This window comes from Callithrix jacchus, chromosome 5 (genome assembly GCF_049354715.1).
Source record: "Callithrix jacchus isolate 240 chromosome 5, calJac240_pri, whole genome shotgun sequence".
Taxonomy (NCBI): domain Eukaryota; kingdom Metazoa; phylum Chordata; class Mammalia; order Primates; family Cebidae; genus Callithrix; species Callithrix jacchus.
The window spans coordinates 147,557,557-147,575,987 of NC_133506.1; the positions used below are offsets into that span (position 1 = coordinate 147,557,557).

At 39.2% G+C, this 18,431-nt stretch overlaps 2 protein-coding genes across 4 annotated transcripts in view; one reads left to right on the plus strand and one right to left on the minus strand.

Moving 5' to 3' along the window:
* FLT1 (fms related receptor tyrosine kinase 1) overlaps positions 1–18,431 on the minus strand; it is a 194,288-nt gene that overhangs the window by 90,272 nt on the left and 85,585 nt on the right. For both annotated transcript variants that reach the window (XM_035302428.3, XM_035302430.3), the window contains exons 11-12: positions 14,537–14,651; positions 5,871–5,979 (exon numbers count right to left, since the gene is read on the minus strand). In XM_035302428.3, the coding sequence (XP_035158319.1) occupies positions 5,871–5,979; positions 14,537–14,651 (224 nt within the window). The remainder of the gene's footprint in view (positions 1–5,870; positions 5,980–14,536; positions 14,652–18,431) is intronic.
* LOC144582767 (uncharacterized) overlaps positions 1–18,431 on the plus strand; it is a 178,972-nt gene that overhangs the window by 61,456 nt on the left and 99,085 nt on the right. The gene's annotated exons all lie outside the window — the stretch shown is intronic.

Consider the following 18,431-nt stretch of genomic DNA (forward strand, 5'->3'; position numbering starts at 1 on the left):
GTGGATCACGAGGTTAAGAGATCGAGACCATCCTGGTCAACAAGGTGAAACCCCGTCTCTACTAAAAATAAAAAAATTAGCTGGGCATGGTGGTGCACGCCTGTAGTCCTAGCTACTCGGGAGGCTGAGGCAGGAGAATTGCTTGAACCCAGGAGGTGGAGGTTGCGGTGAGCCGAGATTGCACCATTGCACTCCAGTCTGGGTAACAACAGCGAAACTCCGTCTCAAAAACAACAACAACAACAAAAAAAAAACCAAGCTATGCCTCGATTGCCGTCTTGGGCACATGTTGTCAGGACCTCCTGATGCTATGTCACAGACTTGTGTCCTTAACTTTGGCAAAATAAACTTCCTGAATTGACTGAGACCTGTCTCAGGTATTTTGGGCTAACACCTTCATCTCCATCTCCCAGTGTCTCTGGCAACACCCCATGAGCTCTTCCCCTCTGCATGCCTAACCTGGGCCATCAGTTCACTTTGGGGCTGCGAATTCCTTAGTATCATTTTGGTCAATTTCACAGGAGGATTTTAAAAAGTCATCAGCTGCAGGCCCTGAACTGACCTGCTCTCAAAACCTTCCCATTACTTATTACTAGTGGTGTATCTGCATTTGAGCAAAGAATTTGGGCCAACATCTTACAAAGTGCTTTGAAGATGAAAAGCATTATGTTATGCTATTATTATTATTATTATACTTTGCACACAAAACTATAAAGAAACCTTTAAACGTTAAGGGGACAATAGTCCAAAATTAGATATCATATCAACTCTTTCCTAAATCTCACTTTGCTTGTTTTTCTGATTTTTCTGAGCTTTGACTTTATTATAAAGTGTCACGTCTGAAGAAATGCCAAAGTATTCATTTGGAACCTGGGAGCGGGGCGTAACAGTGGCTTACGAAGCCATCAGTGGCTGAGGAGAGAGGATACCGGTGGAGGTTTTCCTGCTTTTAAAATGAAAATCTAAGAATGTGCCAGAAGATGCAGGAGGGGCAGCTGACAGTCACTTTTAAGATAACAATAAGGTGTCAGAAATAGTTGCTCTAATTCAGCATCTTTTTATATTTGGGACATCTTCCAAGCATGAGGAGTAAAACATCAGCCATCAACTTTTACACAGATACTACAGCAGAAGTATTATGCGCTGGTCGCAATCAACCCTTAAAAGACCACAGACTTTCCATTTATGAGGTCTCATCCTGATAGTTAGAACCCAAGTGAGCCCAAGTAACACCATTGAGATCGTGTAGCGAGTTTCTATTTACTTTAGTGATTTGAAACTTCCTGTGGAAATAGCTCACAGGTTTCCTGATGGAAGATTTTGTTTATCTTTGCCAAGCACCACCAGGAATCTCAAAATAAAATGCATTTAGTGACATTGGGAAACCAGGGAGATAAGGCAGTGCTGTTCCTGTTTCACCCTCAGTAATTGCTAACACACCCATAGTCATGCTGAGTGCCAGCAAAACAGCAAAAACACACACATAGGAAAAGCAAAGAACCAAATTCGTTTTGAGGCCTGTTTCTTATATGGGGGACATGGTTACTGAAGCTAATTTGTTATGCTCTCAGACAGCCTCTTAGAAATGACTATTTCTCAGTCTCACCCCTTTGGTATTCTCTTTCGATTCATGGAAGATGATAAATAAAATGTCCTCAACTATTTAATGAACCCAGAGGGATTTTTCTCCTTAATTCATGTTTATTTTTTTTTTAGTCTGAGTACAAAAACAGACTCAAGAAAGAATTGCCTTCTAACCCTCAAAGTGAAAATAAGAAATCTTCCCACACTTAAATATCTGTGGCAAATTCATCACAGTCATCATCATTACCAAATATTACTTATCCATCTAACACATTATCACATCCATGGCATTTTATGAGGTGTCATGGAGAAGAATCAACCCTTGCTCAGAAGAGCATTCAACGCAGGGTTAGATAAAAGAGTAATCTATTTCTAAAGGTGAATATTTAGGGGTGGATATTTAATCTCAATTGGATCAGACATATGCATTAAGTTCATGAAACGGACAAACATAGAAATTTAAAAGGATGCCAGGAATCTCATTTGTTGGGTAAAAATAAAGGCTTTACTGCCACTGAAGAATGGAAATGACATTATCTAAAAGGAGAATAAATGGTTACTAGGAAGTTCTGCTTGTTTCAAGTCAATGTTATGTACAAGCGAGTGCCAAAGTTTGAAATCAAAGCAGTCAGGGATTCTAATGGCCACAGTTTATACTTTTCATCAATTTAGAAGGCAACTCAAAGTTTTATTGTTTTGGGATTTTTTTTTTTTTGGTTGGTTGTTGTTTTGAGGCAAGGTCTTGCTCTGACACCCATGCTGGAGTGTAGTGGCGCCATCATGGTTCACTGCAGCCTGAACCTCCTGGGCTCAAGTGCTCTTCTCATCTCAGCCTCCTAAGTAGGTGGGAATATAGGCACATGCCACCAGGCCTAGCTAGTTTTTGTATTTTTTGTAGAGACGGGATTTTTCCAGGTTGCCCAGGCTGGTCTCAAACTCTTGTGCTCAAGCAATCTTCCCATCTTGGCCTCCCAAAGTGCTCAGATTACAGGCATGAGCCACTGTGCCCTGCCCCGAGTAATTGTATTTTGAAGAAGGGGCAACATGATTGAAATGAAGACCAATAAAGACCCAAATCTAGATCAGTAGAGCATTAATATTTTAGATAGGCACTTTTAAAGCGTTACCCTCACTGAGTCAAATATAAACAGTGAACAAATATATATGTTCATTTTTTTCAAAAAACAAATATATGCTCATTTTTTTTCAAAAAACATACATATACGGTACAACATTCCTGAGTCTTTAGTCTCATCTCTAGTGACAAAGATTTGAGTAAGAAAAAGATAATAGTTAAAAACAGATAATGAATGTAAGCAAGTTAACCTAATATCACAATCAAAACTAGAACTTTTCAGGACTGGTAGAAAAGGATTCAGGGAAAGTATATTCCAGGCAATAGGGGCTGGTTAGCTGAACTTGTGTCAGTTTTAAGATTAAAGCTCTTGAATTTCTAGAGGAAAAGAACTGCTAGCTTCAAGTAGGTATGTTTGAGTGGAATTCTCATTGTTCCTTTCTGTGGATAAGCCTTGGGATCTAGAAGAGATTTCCACCCTGCCATGGTTCTACATTGTATAATGTGGTGAGAGTAGGAGGGAATTTCTGCCTGAATTCAGCAGGTGATCACCTTCATCAGCTTGGGCCCTTTCGGCAACAACACCAAGGATAGAAATACGATGCGCGATGAGAGACTCTGGGCTAGCCAGATGTTGGTGCTGTAATTAATGCTAGGCATCAGTCAGCTTCTCTTGGGAAACTGATTAAATGAGGAAGCGAGCATGATATTCCCCTCTGCTCTTAGCACATCCTCTTCCAGTATACTGCCCTCAGACGTAGGCAAGAAGGGTCCCTGTCCCAGGCCTTTAGACAGCTCTGTTCTAGCCATAGCTCTCCCCACAGTTTAAAGACTTTATGAGGCCAAGTGGGCATGCCAACCCACAGCCTGCATCACTCCATTCCTATATCACGCTCCAGGTCCCTGGGATCTCAGAATTCCCTATAAGGATGATTTAAATCGGCTTACAGGTTGGCTCTTCCCTGGGTTTGGCTTCCTGATATCAGACTGCCTGTCAGTATTCACACCTTTGGATCTGTCCAAGCAGTGGCCAAGGGAGACTATCTGTGAGGGGAATGGGCACAGCTTAGATGTGTGGGCTGGGAGACACCACGCAGTGTGTATGGCCCCTTGCAGTGTAGACAGGGTAAGGGGTGGAGAGGGGAGGTGGGTGATCTAGTTTTTCTGCACTGCCAGGTGCTACCACAATCTGCTCTGGAATCTGAGGAGTCACAGAGCTCTAAGTTGATGCTGACCTCTCAGGTCATCAAGAAAGCATATGTGTCCATAGGGGGCTAAAACATATTTAATGGCTTGTGTGCTTGATGTAGAACTTGTCAGTAGTTAGACGGATGCTTTGTGGGCCTCCACTGGTATTCTTGCTTTGGCTCCGTAAATGTCAGGGCAAGCCTGTAAGCCTGTTCTCTACTCTCCATCTATTGAAATCCCAGCTTCTCTCTACCTATTCAGGTCCTGCTCCCTTCTCAGAGGCTTAGAGCTGTACTTTCCAATGTGGTACCTGTGAGTCACATGTGGCTTTTGAACACTTGAAATGTGGCTAGTGTGTCAGAGGAACTGAAGCATATTCAGTTTATTTGATTTTATTTAAATTGATTTAAGTGTAAAAACTGAAGCAGTGTAATAAAAATACTGATTACATATTGAAATCAAAATAGTTTAGATATATTGGGTTAAATAAAATTAACTTTTAAAAAATGTGGTTACTAGAAAGTTTTAAATGATATTTGTGGCTTACGTTATATCTCTATTGGACAGTGATGGCTTTAGAAAGCAAGGTCATCTGTGACATTACCACTGCACATGCATTTTGATAGTAGGATATATGTAATTTAGCATTTCTCCGTTCCCTTGGTTTTAGAACTGTGTTCCTAGAAAGACAGGGCTTCATTGATGTTCCTCCCAGTGCTCAGTAGAGTTGAACTGTACCATTTAACAGTGCTCATTAAACTGTTACAAAGTTATTGAATGTGCAGAACAAAACAGGAATTGTTCAGTCTTTTGTATTCTAAATCAGACATACCGTGACTATGGGTTGAGACAGTAACTTGTTTCCAACCAAATATAAAGGACAGTGCAAACCTTTGTATTTAATTAGTCCAAATCATCTGAGTTTTATTAGAGCACCAATCTATGTGAACTCTCTGTCTAAATCCTTCTCTAAATAAAGGCCATGTCCTACTTGGAATGGAGGCAAAGATGACTTCTCTTCCACTTCTCTAACATGAGAGAGAGGGGCTTAGTTGGCCTAGAGCAGCTCTGCTGTGCACCTCTCAAATCCCATTTGCCCATCTGGAAAACACAGGAGCTATGATGCAGAATAGCCTCTAGAATCCCTGCCAGCCCTGACATTCTATGGGAATCTACTCAGGGGTATCTCCCATGGCACAGCTTCTCTGGGGCTTGGCTAACTTGCCAGAGGCTCCTGTGATCTGACAACGCATATGTCTTGTGGAATTGGACCTGTCTATTTCTTTCTGGAGACTTCGGCAATTACTGCAGCCTGCCCTGTGCAGTGCGAAGTTTCCAGAGAGTTGGCCTACTGCCCATGTTTCCTCAGAAATTGGGGGAGTGTGGAGCCAGGCAATTGTTTTTATACTTTGAGCTACTTACTTCCTTCCTGTACCCATTGAGGGACATAGGGAGTGCCATTTGTGTACCTTGGAGGTTTTTAAGATTTGCAGAGACCATCATATTTAAGGCTAAAAATTCTTAAATGCTATCAAAAAATAGCACATTAACCTTTGTTAACAAAGCTCAGTTTCAGATTGCCATAGAGCCTCATTCCCCAAAAAGTCTAAATTACCTAAATTGTGAAACAATTAGCTTCTTGGTTAAAACAAAAACGATGTCATCATATTATAGGCATTCTAACTGGTTTCCTTGACTGGTATTGAACTGCTATATGCAAGACCCTGTGCTAGGTACTGAAGGGAAGGAAAAAATAAGCATACAAGATTACAAATTCACAATCCAGTCTGGGAGGGAGACAAACACAAATAACTCTAAAAGAGAATTCAGGGAAATAACTCTTTAGGAGATCTGATGAGGCAGAATTCTATTCCTGAGAGCAAGGATGAAGGCACTCAAAGTTTGACAATTCTATGGAATTAAAATAAAAAATCACTCAAGCTATAAATGCACTAAAAACAAGTAAGATTGAAGAGAGAATGAAGTCACTAGGCTGTCTCTGCCTATGGGATACGTGGCTTACCTGTGATATAAAAGCTTATATTTCTTTCCACAGTCCCAACTTTATTGGAAGCTATGCAACTGTAGATTCCAGAAATTCTGGAGTCAGCCACAACCAAGGTGCTAGCCGTCTGCAAAAGAAAAGGAAACTTTAGCTAGCAATAGGACAAATAACTATTTGAACACCCCTAAGCTACTTCTGAGGTTCAAATGATTGAGCTATTCCATTCATTCAGCAAAGAGAGTGTTGCATGGGTGGTGGTTACCAGAAGGCTCTCCCCTTGCAGAGCCCCAACAAGAATGGAAAAATAACAGGAAAGCAGGTCCTCAGGAGACCGGGGCCTATGACATCCGACTCATATGAGGGTTTCAGGCTTATTTATCTCATAATGCTGGCGTAACAATTACAGACCTGAGGCCGAGATGTGGGACTGCACGTCCTATCCTACGAGGTGGTCAGTTCCACATCAATGAGAGGAACAGGTGAGGCTGAGGCCTTCCCTTTTGTTTGGGTGACCTGAGAGCACGGATGCCAGTTATAACCAGAGCCTTCTCTGCTGTTTGGTTCTATAACAGGGATGTTAAGTGAGCAAGGACAGAGGAGAATGTTTGGCTGAAACTTTTTTTTTTCTTTAAGAAATGGGGTCTTGCTATGTTGCCCAGACTAGCCTTGAACTTCTGTGCTCAAGCAATCTTCCTGTCTTGGTCTCCCAAGTGGCTGGGACAACAGGCACATGCCACCTGTACCTGGCTTGAAACATTTTTTGTATATGCTCAAATAATGTGGCATGCAACACTGGATGGTCCTGAATGAGGCCGTGTGTGTGCGCGCGCGCGTGTGTGTGAATTACTTAATTTCTCAGATGTATATATTTTTAAAATGAAAATTTTAATTATGTATTAATGCAATAATATTGTTCCGCTAGACTTTACTGCTGTTACTTGACAACTTAGTCCCTAAAGAAATGTTAGCAATCAAGACTGCATGAACTTCAAAGCACTTTTCAAACTGTGATGTCTACAAAGTAATGAAACAAAATTTTAGACAACTTCAACACTTGCAGTCTTCCAAAGAAAAAAGTTGGCAATATGAAACAAATTGTTAAGCATTCTTAAATTTAACCCAACCTTGCATTAAAAAGTAGCATATAATCTATATGAAAAAATGAGAAAGCTAGTTTCTCATACTTAAAATTACAGAAAAGTTGATCCAGTTATAAATCTTTGCAGCCTGTCTCCTAGAACAAAAATACCTGGTTATCGGCTTTGAAATTGCAGAGGCTATGCTGATGCTTTCAGACTAATGGAGTGTCCTAGCTGAAGTATAATGACCAAGTGACTTACAGGCTAAAGTGGTGTAAGGCTGGAATGTAACAGCTGACTTTCCAGGGTGGTGAACATACTCTGCAGGTGATTTGGCCAAATACTCTGCAGGTGATTTGGCTCTTGGAAAGAATCCTAACATTTTCTGAGTTTTAAGTAACGGGCTAGGCACTTCAGTTGTGTTCTCTTATCACATCTAATAAATTAAGGTATTTCTGTCTTTAATCTACATATCAGGAAGACATGCTCCTAATGTTTTTAACCAGCAAATTCATTCATCCAAATTCTCTTTAATTTTCACTGTGGTATAGTGAGTAGTACATAGTGCTTTCTCTTCGGTCTGTTGGAAGGATCCAGTTAACTACACCTACTCATATATTCTCTGTGTATTAATGAAATTATTGGTAATGAAAGTCTGCAATATGTGGCAGACAATTTAGCAGACATTTATTGAGTGATTATCAAGGCATTGCCCAGATGTTGTAAGGGAGACAGATGAATATGACCCAATCCCTCCCCTTAACTCTATTATTCTTTAAGTTGATAGAGAAGACTTTCCCTCCTTGAATATCATACAAAAATTATTCTCTGTTTTGCAAGGAAAGCTCATATGAAGGCAAAGAGCCCATAGGGAAGGGAATGAAAGAGAGCTCAGGTGTCCTTTTCCTTATTTCGATGATGAATCTTTGTAAGAGGTGGGACATAAAAAATTCCAAATAGCCATTTCCTTGTAATTGTTATACCCACCACTTTAGATTCAGGGAAGGAAATGGAAGTAGTTAGAAGAGAAGCTTGTAGGTGGCAACATGAAAGGATTGTTAGCTGGTGGAAGCTGGAAGACTGGAGAGATCATGAAATAAGACTCTGACTCTCTTATCTCAGGAAGCTTAGATGTTTCAAAGCAGTTTGCAAAAAATTCAGAAACAAGGAGCTCAGACAAAGCCTTCTGATGCTCAGCTGTCAGCTCTAGCACTGTTTTTCATATGAAGTTAGTTCTCAAGTGTTGATCCTAATGGGCCTAAGGAGAAACTTGGATTCTCAGATTAACTGTTGCCCAGTAAATAAGTGAAAAACCCATTTCTATTGTCTTCAGAGTGTCTGAAATTATGGACAGCATTTATCTGCATCTATGAGTTGTGTTTGGGTTTTTATTTAAAAGATTTTGACTTCATGGAACTTAGAGCAACTGAGAACAAAAACTGGGTTTAATGGCAAGGGAACATCAGTTCAGATGTATAAATTTGCCACGTTTAAGACCTGTGCAGGTCTTAACCTGGGAATGGCCATGGCCATTTTACAAGTCTCCAACAAATAGTCAAATAGGTCCCAATTTACATATAATCAGAGAATAAAACTGAGGTGCCCAGAAGTGAAATGAATCCAGGTCACAAGATGGAGATAGAAATGTATTTGAGTTTTTCTTCTTTTGGGTGAATGACACCTTCCAAAACAGGACACATTACTCAGAGTCAAGCCTGCCACAGAACTCACCTCGCCAAAGCTTCTATTAAAATAGAAGCAGAAAATGATGTCGATGGGAGTTTACATTATTTCTTTGTTTCTAGGTAGCCTTATGTATCCCTTACAATGCACCAGGCAGCGTGCAAGGTACTTTACAGGCATTGTCTAATTTAATCCCTCCTAAAACCCTGTGAGATGGGTAGATTTACCCTATTCCACACATATGACAGCTGAGGTTCAGAGAAATTAAGTGATTCATCCAAAGATGCACAGGACCCCAGACAGGCCTGGGCAGAACTTACACCCAGATGCGTCTGCCTCCAGTTCCTGTGCTCTTAATCTCTACACTAAATTGCTTCTAAGCCTTGAGACCCTTTAAATCGAATAACAGATCTATTGGCAAAGTTCTATCTACACCTTGAATCGAATTTTTCCTTGAGAATACCTCCTTTAATCAGCAGAGATGGGTAACATAAATTAAATACCACTACTATTTACAGAAATACGAATTTGCTTCTTTGATAGCATTTTACATAAGCTGCAAGCTGTTTTTCAACTGTTGTAATATTATGTGGTTTGAAAATACATTTGATAAATACAATGGTTATAATTAAAGAAGAAAATTTTAAAATAAAGTGAAACATATCCTATGATCAGTTTTATTAAAATTTATCTCATTTCTAGAGTACTTCTCTTTCAGAGGATATATTTTAAATTATAAATTCAAACATATTTTCACTAAGAATAAAATATTTGACAATTAAAGTTTAAACTTTATAAGGTCAGAGAAAGGAGCTCAAGTGTGAATTGTAGATCAGCGTAGTTTGGCTGGACTAGAAGACAGCTTCTCATGGGACAGTGAGTTTCAATATCTGATTCTTCTGAATAAAGGAAAAAATCTGTTCCTCAGGGTTTATATCCAAAAACTATGGTATCAAGAGAAAAAAATGAAAATAGCTTAACAATGGGGGCATACAATATCAACTAAATACTTTCAAAGAGAAATTTGAGTTGTATGTTTGAAATTATAATCATTTATTTTATAAGTTATGCCAAAAGAAATTCTTAGGGTTATCTACTTGTATCAGTTCTATAATTTGTTTTCGTTTTCCACAATTGAAAATAAATGAAAGAGGACTAAGGAAGAGAAAGAAAGCAGAAGTGCTGAAATAAAATTAGAATATCAGGCCAGATGTGGTGGCTCAGGCTTATAATCCCAGCACTTTGGAAGACTGAGGAGAGTGGATCGCCTGAGGTCAGGAGTTCAAGACCAGTCTGGCCAACGTGGTGAAACCCCATCTCTACTATAAATACAAAAATTAGTCGGACATGGTGGCATGCACCTTTAATCCCTGCTATCTGGGAGGCTAAGGCAGGAGAATCACTTGAACATGGGAAGTGGAGGTTGCAGTGAGCTGAGATCGCACCAAAATAAATAAATAAATAAGAATATCAAAGTTTATATTAGTGTTACAGGATGCATGCTTTCTACTTTTCATTTTTACTATGTTTGCTTTTTGGGGTGCTTCCAGTTGCCTAGCCTGTCCCTCAAGGATTTACATGTTAGAGATAGATCCTTCAAGCTCATTCTCTGGGCTCTTTTGTATGATACAGGAATGCTCATAAAACTATCATCAAGTACTGTAAGTTTGGAGTTTTTCATGCTCCTTCCTTCCTTCCCCTTCACTAAGCATTGGTTATTCATTACTACAATGTTGTTTGAACCTCATGGAATAGAATGGATGGGGTGATGTGTCATTCAGCATAATTCCAGCAGTCGTTTTTTAAAAATCTATATATGGAACACTGATTTTAATCTTGGGATGTTTCTAATATAGCTTCCTTTTAAGTGTTTCGCAGAGAAATAAAAGTAGATGTGTAAAGGTCATGGAAGAATCTAAAATTAACACAGGGTGGCACATTTGAGCCAACTGATGGGAAAATAGAATGTGAGAATTAGAAAAAATTGCGGTGTGTGTGGGAACTGAAACACAAGCTGTAATTCTGTGGTTAGGATTCTTGGTCCTGTCATGGATTTGTCTCATACAGGCACACTTTTCAAGGTAGAGTCAGAAGGATTTCAATGGAAATATTGCTAACACATTAAAATTGTAATGATTCTCCAACCTTACAGAATTAATGCTGTGATAATGTATTTCCTGTGTGTTTTTTCTGACACGGGGTTCCTTCTACTTCCTATTCTATATCTACAAACCTAACAGTTTGGCAGTCCCATTCAGACAATATGAAAAGTGCACATTTGCTACTAGCAACTCCAGTTGATGACTCACTTTTCACAAATCTGGGCCAAAACTTGCCAATAAGGAAACTACATTTTATTGTCCTCTATACCCTTCCTTGAGTTAAACAAACCAACAAAAAAAACCCCCAAAAAAATCAACAGGTGCTCCAGCGTGAGTGTGAGTGCTGCCCCACTGACCTGTGGAGTAGCATTGCTGGGCAGGCTACCATGTGACAGTGGATAAAGGGATCACCGCAGTCTAAGCTGGGACTTTAATTTGCTTTCTAAGATGTATAGAATATAAAAACAGTTTTAATTGTAAAGGAAAGAGCACTGCATATAATTCAGAAACAGCATAACTTCCATTTGTCACCATCATATGAAAGATACACTTTTTTTCACACCCACAAAAAGATGTATTAGTAGATGCTAAAAGTAAAATTAGTAAATTCTCCTAAATTCAACACATGAAATCAATAGTTTATTTAGTCTAATGTATTACAATTATAGCTGCTAATGGGATATATATATAACATATATCTATGACTTTGTTTACTAAGGGTATTAAAAGTTTTTTCAATGCAAACATTTGTTTAACAAAGTCTTCATTGTATATGATCACAATCAGTTTGGGGAATTGCATAAGGCTATATATGACATTCACTTTAATAAAGTAGTACTTGTATCGGGCTTTCTAATTATGTTATTTATTTATTTGAGACAGAGTCTCATTCTGTCACCCGGGCTGGAGTGCAGTGGCACAATCTGCAACCTCCGCTGGGTTCAAGCAATTCTTGTGCCTCAGTCTCTTGAGTAGCTGGGATTACAGGTGCCTACTACCACACCTGGCTGTTTGTATTTCTAGTAGAGACAAGGTTTCACCATATTGGCCAGGCTGTATTTCTAGTAGAGACAAGTTTTCACCATATTGGCCAGGTCGAATTCCTGACCTCAGGTGATCCACCCACGTCAGCCTACCAAAGTGCTGGGATTACAGGCATGAACACCGTGCCCAGCCTTCACTATGTTATTTAATTTTATCTTTGTAACAGGAAGCTAGGTAGGGCAAGTATCATTAGTTCTGTTTTTTTTGGAGGAAAGAGCGCAGATTAAGAGAGGCGAGCTAGTTTGTATGTGGTTATACAGAGAGGAAGTGTTGGAGTTTGACTCCAGGGCTTCTGATGGCAGGCAGGGTAGCACAACTGCAGAGGTCTATATTTAAAACCTTCTGCATCACTACAAAATTAAAAGACAATAAATTTGTTTTAAACCTTCATGGAGAAAATCAGGAAAGTTCTTTTATTGTGGCCATGTTTTGATACTCCACTTCCACTGGTTTTTATAGGTTTTATACTATATATGGAGTCAGGTTGCTACCTCATGGTTTGGGTTAGCCAGAAACCTCACCAACTTTCTCATCTTTCATTTTATTTCCTATAGTATATTTTTATAGATAGGATAAAATAACACCAGAAGTTACCACTGAAATTAAGCTCATAAATTCTTGTGTTAATATTCATCAGTTAACAGTACATTCTCTTGATATGGTTAGGAAAAGACAACATGAATTGACACAACCAACAAATAGCATCTTGACATTTTTCTAGTACTTTGTGACAACAAATTTGCTGTCCACTGCTATTAAACTGAGGTAGTTTCCTTATTAAAAATATTTGAAGGCTGGATGTGGTGGCTCATGCCTGTAATCACAGAACTTTGGGAGGCCAAGGTGGGCGGATCACCTGAGGACAGGAGTTTGAGATCAGCCTGGCCAACATGGCAAAACCCTGTCTCTACTAGAAATACAAAAATTAGCCAAATGTGTTGGCATGTGCCTCTAATCCCAGCTACTCTTGTGCTGAGGCACAAGAATTGCTTGAACCCGGGAGGTGGAGGATGCTGTGAGCAGAGATTACGCTACTGCACTCCAGCCTGGTCAACAGAGTGAGACTCAGTCTCCAAAAGAAAAAAAAAAAAAACACAAAGTAAACTTTCAAGTTTATCTACTTTCCTCTAAGTATTTCATTAAACTGCTCTCTTTTCAATAGCTACACATCATGGAATGTTTTAAAGTACTGTTTGTTTCTGTTAGAGAAAAAGAGCTGTAAACTACCTACAGCTACCACTATAGTTATAAAAAACTTCCTAAATGTTTAATAAGAGACTACTGGTGTTATCATATAAGCTAGTACTACTCTGACTAATTTCTACATTGGCTTACTTGGTTATAAGAGCATTAAGTTTTGGAAAGAAAAGACTTTGGTTTGAATCTCTCATTCACACTTTTAAGCTGGCTTTGGATTAATCATCTTATCCCTGTTTTATCTTTAAAATGGAGATAACCACTCTCACCTGCCAAAGAATGATGTTGAGGTTAGCATATGTCAAAAAGTTTCACATAATGAAAATTATAGATGTTATTTGTTGTGATTGTTAAATCCTACATGAGGAATGATGCCATCTACTTTATCATCTTCAAATGCAAACTGTAGGGCTGAATAGATAACATAAGCATACCCACACTCAAGCAGGCAGTGGAATCTGTATTAACAGTCTCTACTCCAAATCAAGATATATATGAATGAACAGACATGTCAGCCAGGGGATACTTGATATTTTTTTCTTTTTTAAAGAATCACACCTGGGTGCAGTGGCTTACTCCTGTAATCCCAGCACTTTGGGAGGCCTAGATAGGCAGATCACCTGAGGTCAGGAGTTTGAGACAAAGCTAGCCAACATGGTGAAACCCTGTCTCTACTAAAAATACAAAAATTAACTGGGCATGATGGCAGGTGCCTATAATCCCAGCTACTTGGGGCTGAGACAGGATAATCACTTGAACCTAGGAGGCAGAGGTTGTAGCAAGCTGAGATCCCGCCACTGCACTCCAGCCTGGGCAACAGAACGAGACTCCATCTCAAAAAAAAAATAATAATAATAATCATTATCCCTGTGCCAGACAATAGCAGATTTTTAAGTGTATTCTTTACTAATTCAACAGGAAAAAGCCACTAGGTCTGAGATCCACTAAGACTTGCCTAGCTCACAGGCTTGATAGCTATTGTCAAGGTTCAATAGGGGTTAGGGGAGTATAAAATGAACAGTGTGCTGATGAGGTCAAGGAATCTTGATGGATTGTTGTGTTTGCATATCCCAACTTAGGGTTTGCTCTTGCAAAAACAGAGGGAAATACATGATATTTCATAAAATGAAAACATTCAGTTTTAGCTGTAAGTCTTGCATTAGCTTTTGCTTACTGGGATCCCATTTTATATACATTAGTGATTCTCAGTCCTCCTTACATGCTGGAATCACCTGGAAGCTTTTCAAGCCCTAGGCTGCACCGCAGAGATTTGGATGTAATAATAATTGGTAGAGTATTCTAATATGCAGCCAGGATTGTGAACCGTCAATGTGGACCAGTTTGAAGTTCAACTGGACAGTGCCATCTCTACCATTAGGAATGAGTACTCATTATCGTGCAATTGGTAGCTTGAGTAGTGTCCGTGTGTATCTGCAGGAAGACATAGCTTAGATACTTTCTTCTCTCTGAATTTTTGTTTGAACATTTGAATTACTTCTGGTTCCAGTAAACCTAGAATTGGGATTGGAGGGTGTATTTGTAGAATAAGTATCTCATTGCTCATTTTTACAAACAGTACCTTATTCTTTCCTTCTATTATTGCCATGCGCTGAGTGATGCTCTCAATTCTGTTTCCTATGTTGCTGTCAGGATCCAGGAGAAAGGACTCTTCATTATTGGAACAAAAGTCAGACCTATTAAAAAAAAATGTTATCACAATGTGGCTCTGCAGCATGGTCCAGTCAATGGGGACAGGTGAAATAAAAACCTGGGTAAATCCTCAGATTACAAAGTCACAAATTTTATGTGTGAGTCTTCTTTTCCTTAGATTTTTTCCTATATTCATCCTCAAAACTTAAAAATAGCAAATATATTTGGCTGATACTTGAAAAAAGCCCCACACCAGTGTGTCACCATACATCCTTCTTGTTCTAAATGTTAATATTAAATAAAAATGCATAAATTAGAAATTTTAATATCTAGATTTTAGTTTGTAGTGGCAGTAACATGCAAACACAGGGGAAAAAATGAAGTTATGTTAATGAATGAAAACCTCAAGAAAATCATAGCATTTTATATGTATAAAAGGCTGGCTTTTAATCAAAATATGCAGTTGGACAGCTAATTTTTTCCAGGGCTAATTAAGTGCATATGAAAATAACATCATGAAGCAGGTATTAGATTCAGTCTGTTTCTGTACAAGTTTTGGGGTAACATGGTAAGCTCTCAGGCCTCAAGTGTTTAATTATAAAATAAGGGTGTTGATATTATTTGTCTTTGAGGTTTATGAATTCTCTCTCTGTTTTAAACATTTCACCATTTTGCATTCTGACTTTCTAGACTAAAATTTTTGTTGAGCAGAAAGCTTGCTGGTCTCTAATTTGTACATGTCTTGTGCAGATTCTGCAGATTTTTAAACCAAGAGGAATTTTATTATTATTACTACTATTTTTAGAGACAGGCTCTCACTCTGTCACTAGGCTAGTGTGCAGTGGTGAACAATCATAGGTCATTGCAGCCTCAAACCCCTGGGTTCGAGAAATCCTGCCACTTCAGCCTATAGCTAAGATTACAGGCTAAGTGGACTTTTTTTTTTTTTTTTTTTTTTTTTTTTTGAGACGGAGTTTCGCTCTTGTTACCCAGGCTGGAGTGCAATGGCGCAATCTCGGCTCACTGCAACCTCCGCCCCCTGGGTTCAGGCAATTCTCCTGCCTCAGCCTCCTGAGTAGCTGGGATTACAGGCACGCGCCACTGTGCCCAGCTAACTTTTTGTAATTTTTAGTAGAGACGGGGTTTCACCATGTTGACCAGGATGGTCTCGATCTGTTGACCTCGTGATCCACCCGCCTCGGCCTCCCAAAGTGCTGGGATTACAGGCTTGAGCCACCGCGCCCGGCCTAAGTGTACTTTTTAAACTTCATTTCCAGAAAAAAAATGAATGGTTCATCTTAAATGGCCAAGAGCAGGAATGACTTATGTGAGAGGAAAATGAGATGCTAAAGTCAGTAAGAAAAGGAGAAGACAGAAGGTAACGTGGTCAGAAAAACATTCTGTTATTATTCCTCTCTGGTCCTTGAGCTGAGAAGGACCCCAGAGTATTAAACTATTGCATCTGTGGGGGCACTTGCTCTGAAACGTTTTCCTGCAGAGTACTCACCACCTTTTAAGTGCTGACTTAATGGTTCTGAGGACCCAGGAGGACAGGGGACAAATGGACATATCCACTCTGTCCCCATGGCTAAGCAGGGCCTGAGCATGCTGTCGGCACCCCATAAACATTTGCACATATGCAGACGGCACATGTTGTTTTGGTAAAAGTTTTTATTTGTTTTTAATTGTTTATTATTTTCAAACATACTAATACGTAGAGAGAATAGTTTGATATGTCCCCATACACTCATCACCCACATTTGATAGTTATCAAGATTTTGTCACATTGGCTTAATCTATCCCTTCTTTTTTTTCTTCTGTATTTGATTTATTTATTTACTTTAAAAAATTTTCAGCCTGGCCAAATGAAGGATTTCTGTATTTTACAACAAATCTCAGACATCTTGTCATTTTAGCCCTATGTACTTCAGTGGGTATCTCTAAAAAATATGCAAATTTTTCCAATATAACCACAATGCTACTTTTATATCTAAGAGAATTAGCAATAATTCTGTAGTGGTGTTTGCACCTAAACCATATATCAGATTTACCCAAATGTTTTTAAAGATGTCTGTCTTTACAGTTAGATTATAAGATTTAAAATTTAAAAAGAATGAATAAGAGGTGACCATTCCTTAAGGAATTTCTGCAGTTTTTACCAGCTATAATCCTAATAATAATCATCAGGTAAAATAAGTGAACATTTTAATGCTTATTGATAGGTAGAGTAAACTGAGCCAAAGAGAAATTATACACTTTCTCCTTTATTAGAAACATTTTAATGACAAAGTTTAAAAGTCGTTATGTAAGAATTACTTTGCCCTATGTTTTCATTATCCATATTCTCCATTTTCTAGCTATAATGTCCCTGCCTTAATCTCCTGTTAGACTTACTATCTTTCAGACACTCTCAGTACAGGAATGAGTATATATAATGTGCACATATACCCATGTGTATACCTAGATTAGACACATGCATATGTACTTGGGGTTGTGATGTCAAACAGCTTAAGTTCTCTTGTATCTGGAAGACAAGCTTTTATAATTTATTCCTTTTTCCCCAAAGCAAGGAAAAAGATAGTGGGGGCCCTAGTCAAAGATCTTAATTTCATACTCTTGGGTTTTAGGAAATGCAAAGCGGTATATTAGAATAAAGCAAGCCTGGGTGTTTCTCAAGGGAAATTCAGTCTGCTGTATGAGTTCACTTGGGGCTGTTGACCTCTGACACCCCACACCTCCCCCATCCCACACCCATGACTCTGAGTTACTAAGGGCAGAAGCCCTAGTATGGAAACTATAGGCCAGACTTATTGCCAGCTCTTCCACATAAAAAGGACAGATTCTGTGGCTATTTTCTAATTTAGGGGCTATTTTTCCCTCTTTGTAATTGGAGTTATAAAAATAGAATGTCATTTAGAAGCCTTACTATATAACAGCACTTGAAAAGAGATTTGAGGGGAGGGGAATTTGCCTAAGCCTTAAGAATACATCAAGCTCTTAAGGAAGTAGATTGTGCCATGTTTGAAGATGCAGAGATAATCACTGTGCTGGGAACTGTCTTGAGGGGGGAGGAAGCCGAACAACAAGAGGAAAGCAGCGTTCGCTCCTGATTTCGCACAGGAAGTCCACAGCACCTCCTGCCAAAGCAAGATAAGAAAGCTCCCATGCACTATTCTGGACAAGGCCACTGTTATCAGCCTCAGCTCAGCGCTGTCCTCTCTTTGCTCCAAGCCTCCATCCCTTTCCTAATGAGCTATAGGACTCCTACCTCCATTTGCATACAGCATGCCAAGTACAATGGCAGGGAGGTATTTATAACCAGTGAAAGGAAAAAAAAATTCTGGGCTAAGAGTGTACTCCATGTCATCTCTGCTGATTGCTCTGGAGCTGAAACAACTTAGTTTCGGACTGGCGATTGATATAAATAAATTAAAAGAAAGCAGCCAATTATGTTTCCAACACATGGAGCTAGAACCTCACATGTGATATGTCAGCCTTCTACACTCCAAGTGGGAGCCATCTGTGGAACTCCCCATCTGGTCTAAGTTACTAGTCTTCTCTTGACACATTATGGGAAACCGCCACCCTTTATACATGCAGATGACACTACTGACCTGCATGCTTTGGGTTGATTTTCTTGTAGTGGTGATGAATTTGCCCTGTTCCCATCACACTAAAAAATATTTGGCTTCTCTGTGACCAAAGGCAGATGAAGGCAGTCTGGGGCCACAGAAGAAGGCAAAGCCAACAGAGGGGTCAAATCTATGCTCTCTCTTTTTTTTTATCCTATCGCCCAGGCTGGAGTGCAGTGGAGTGATCTTGGC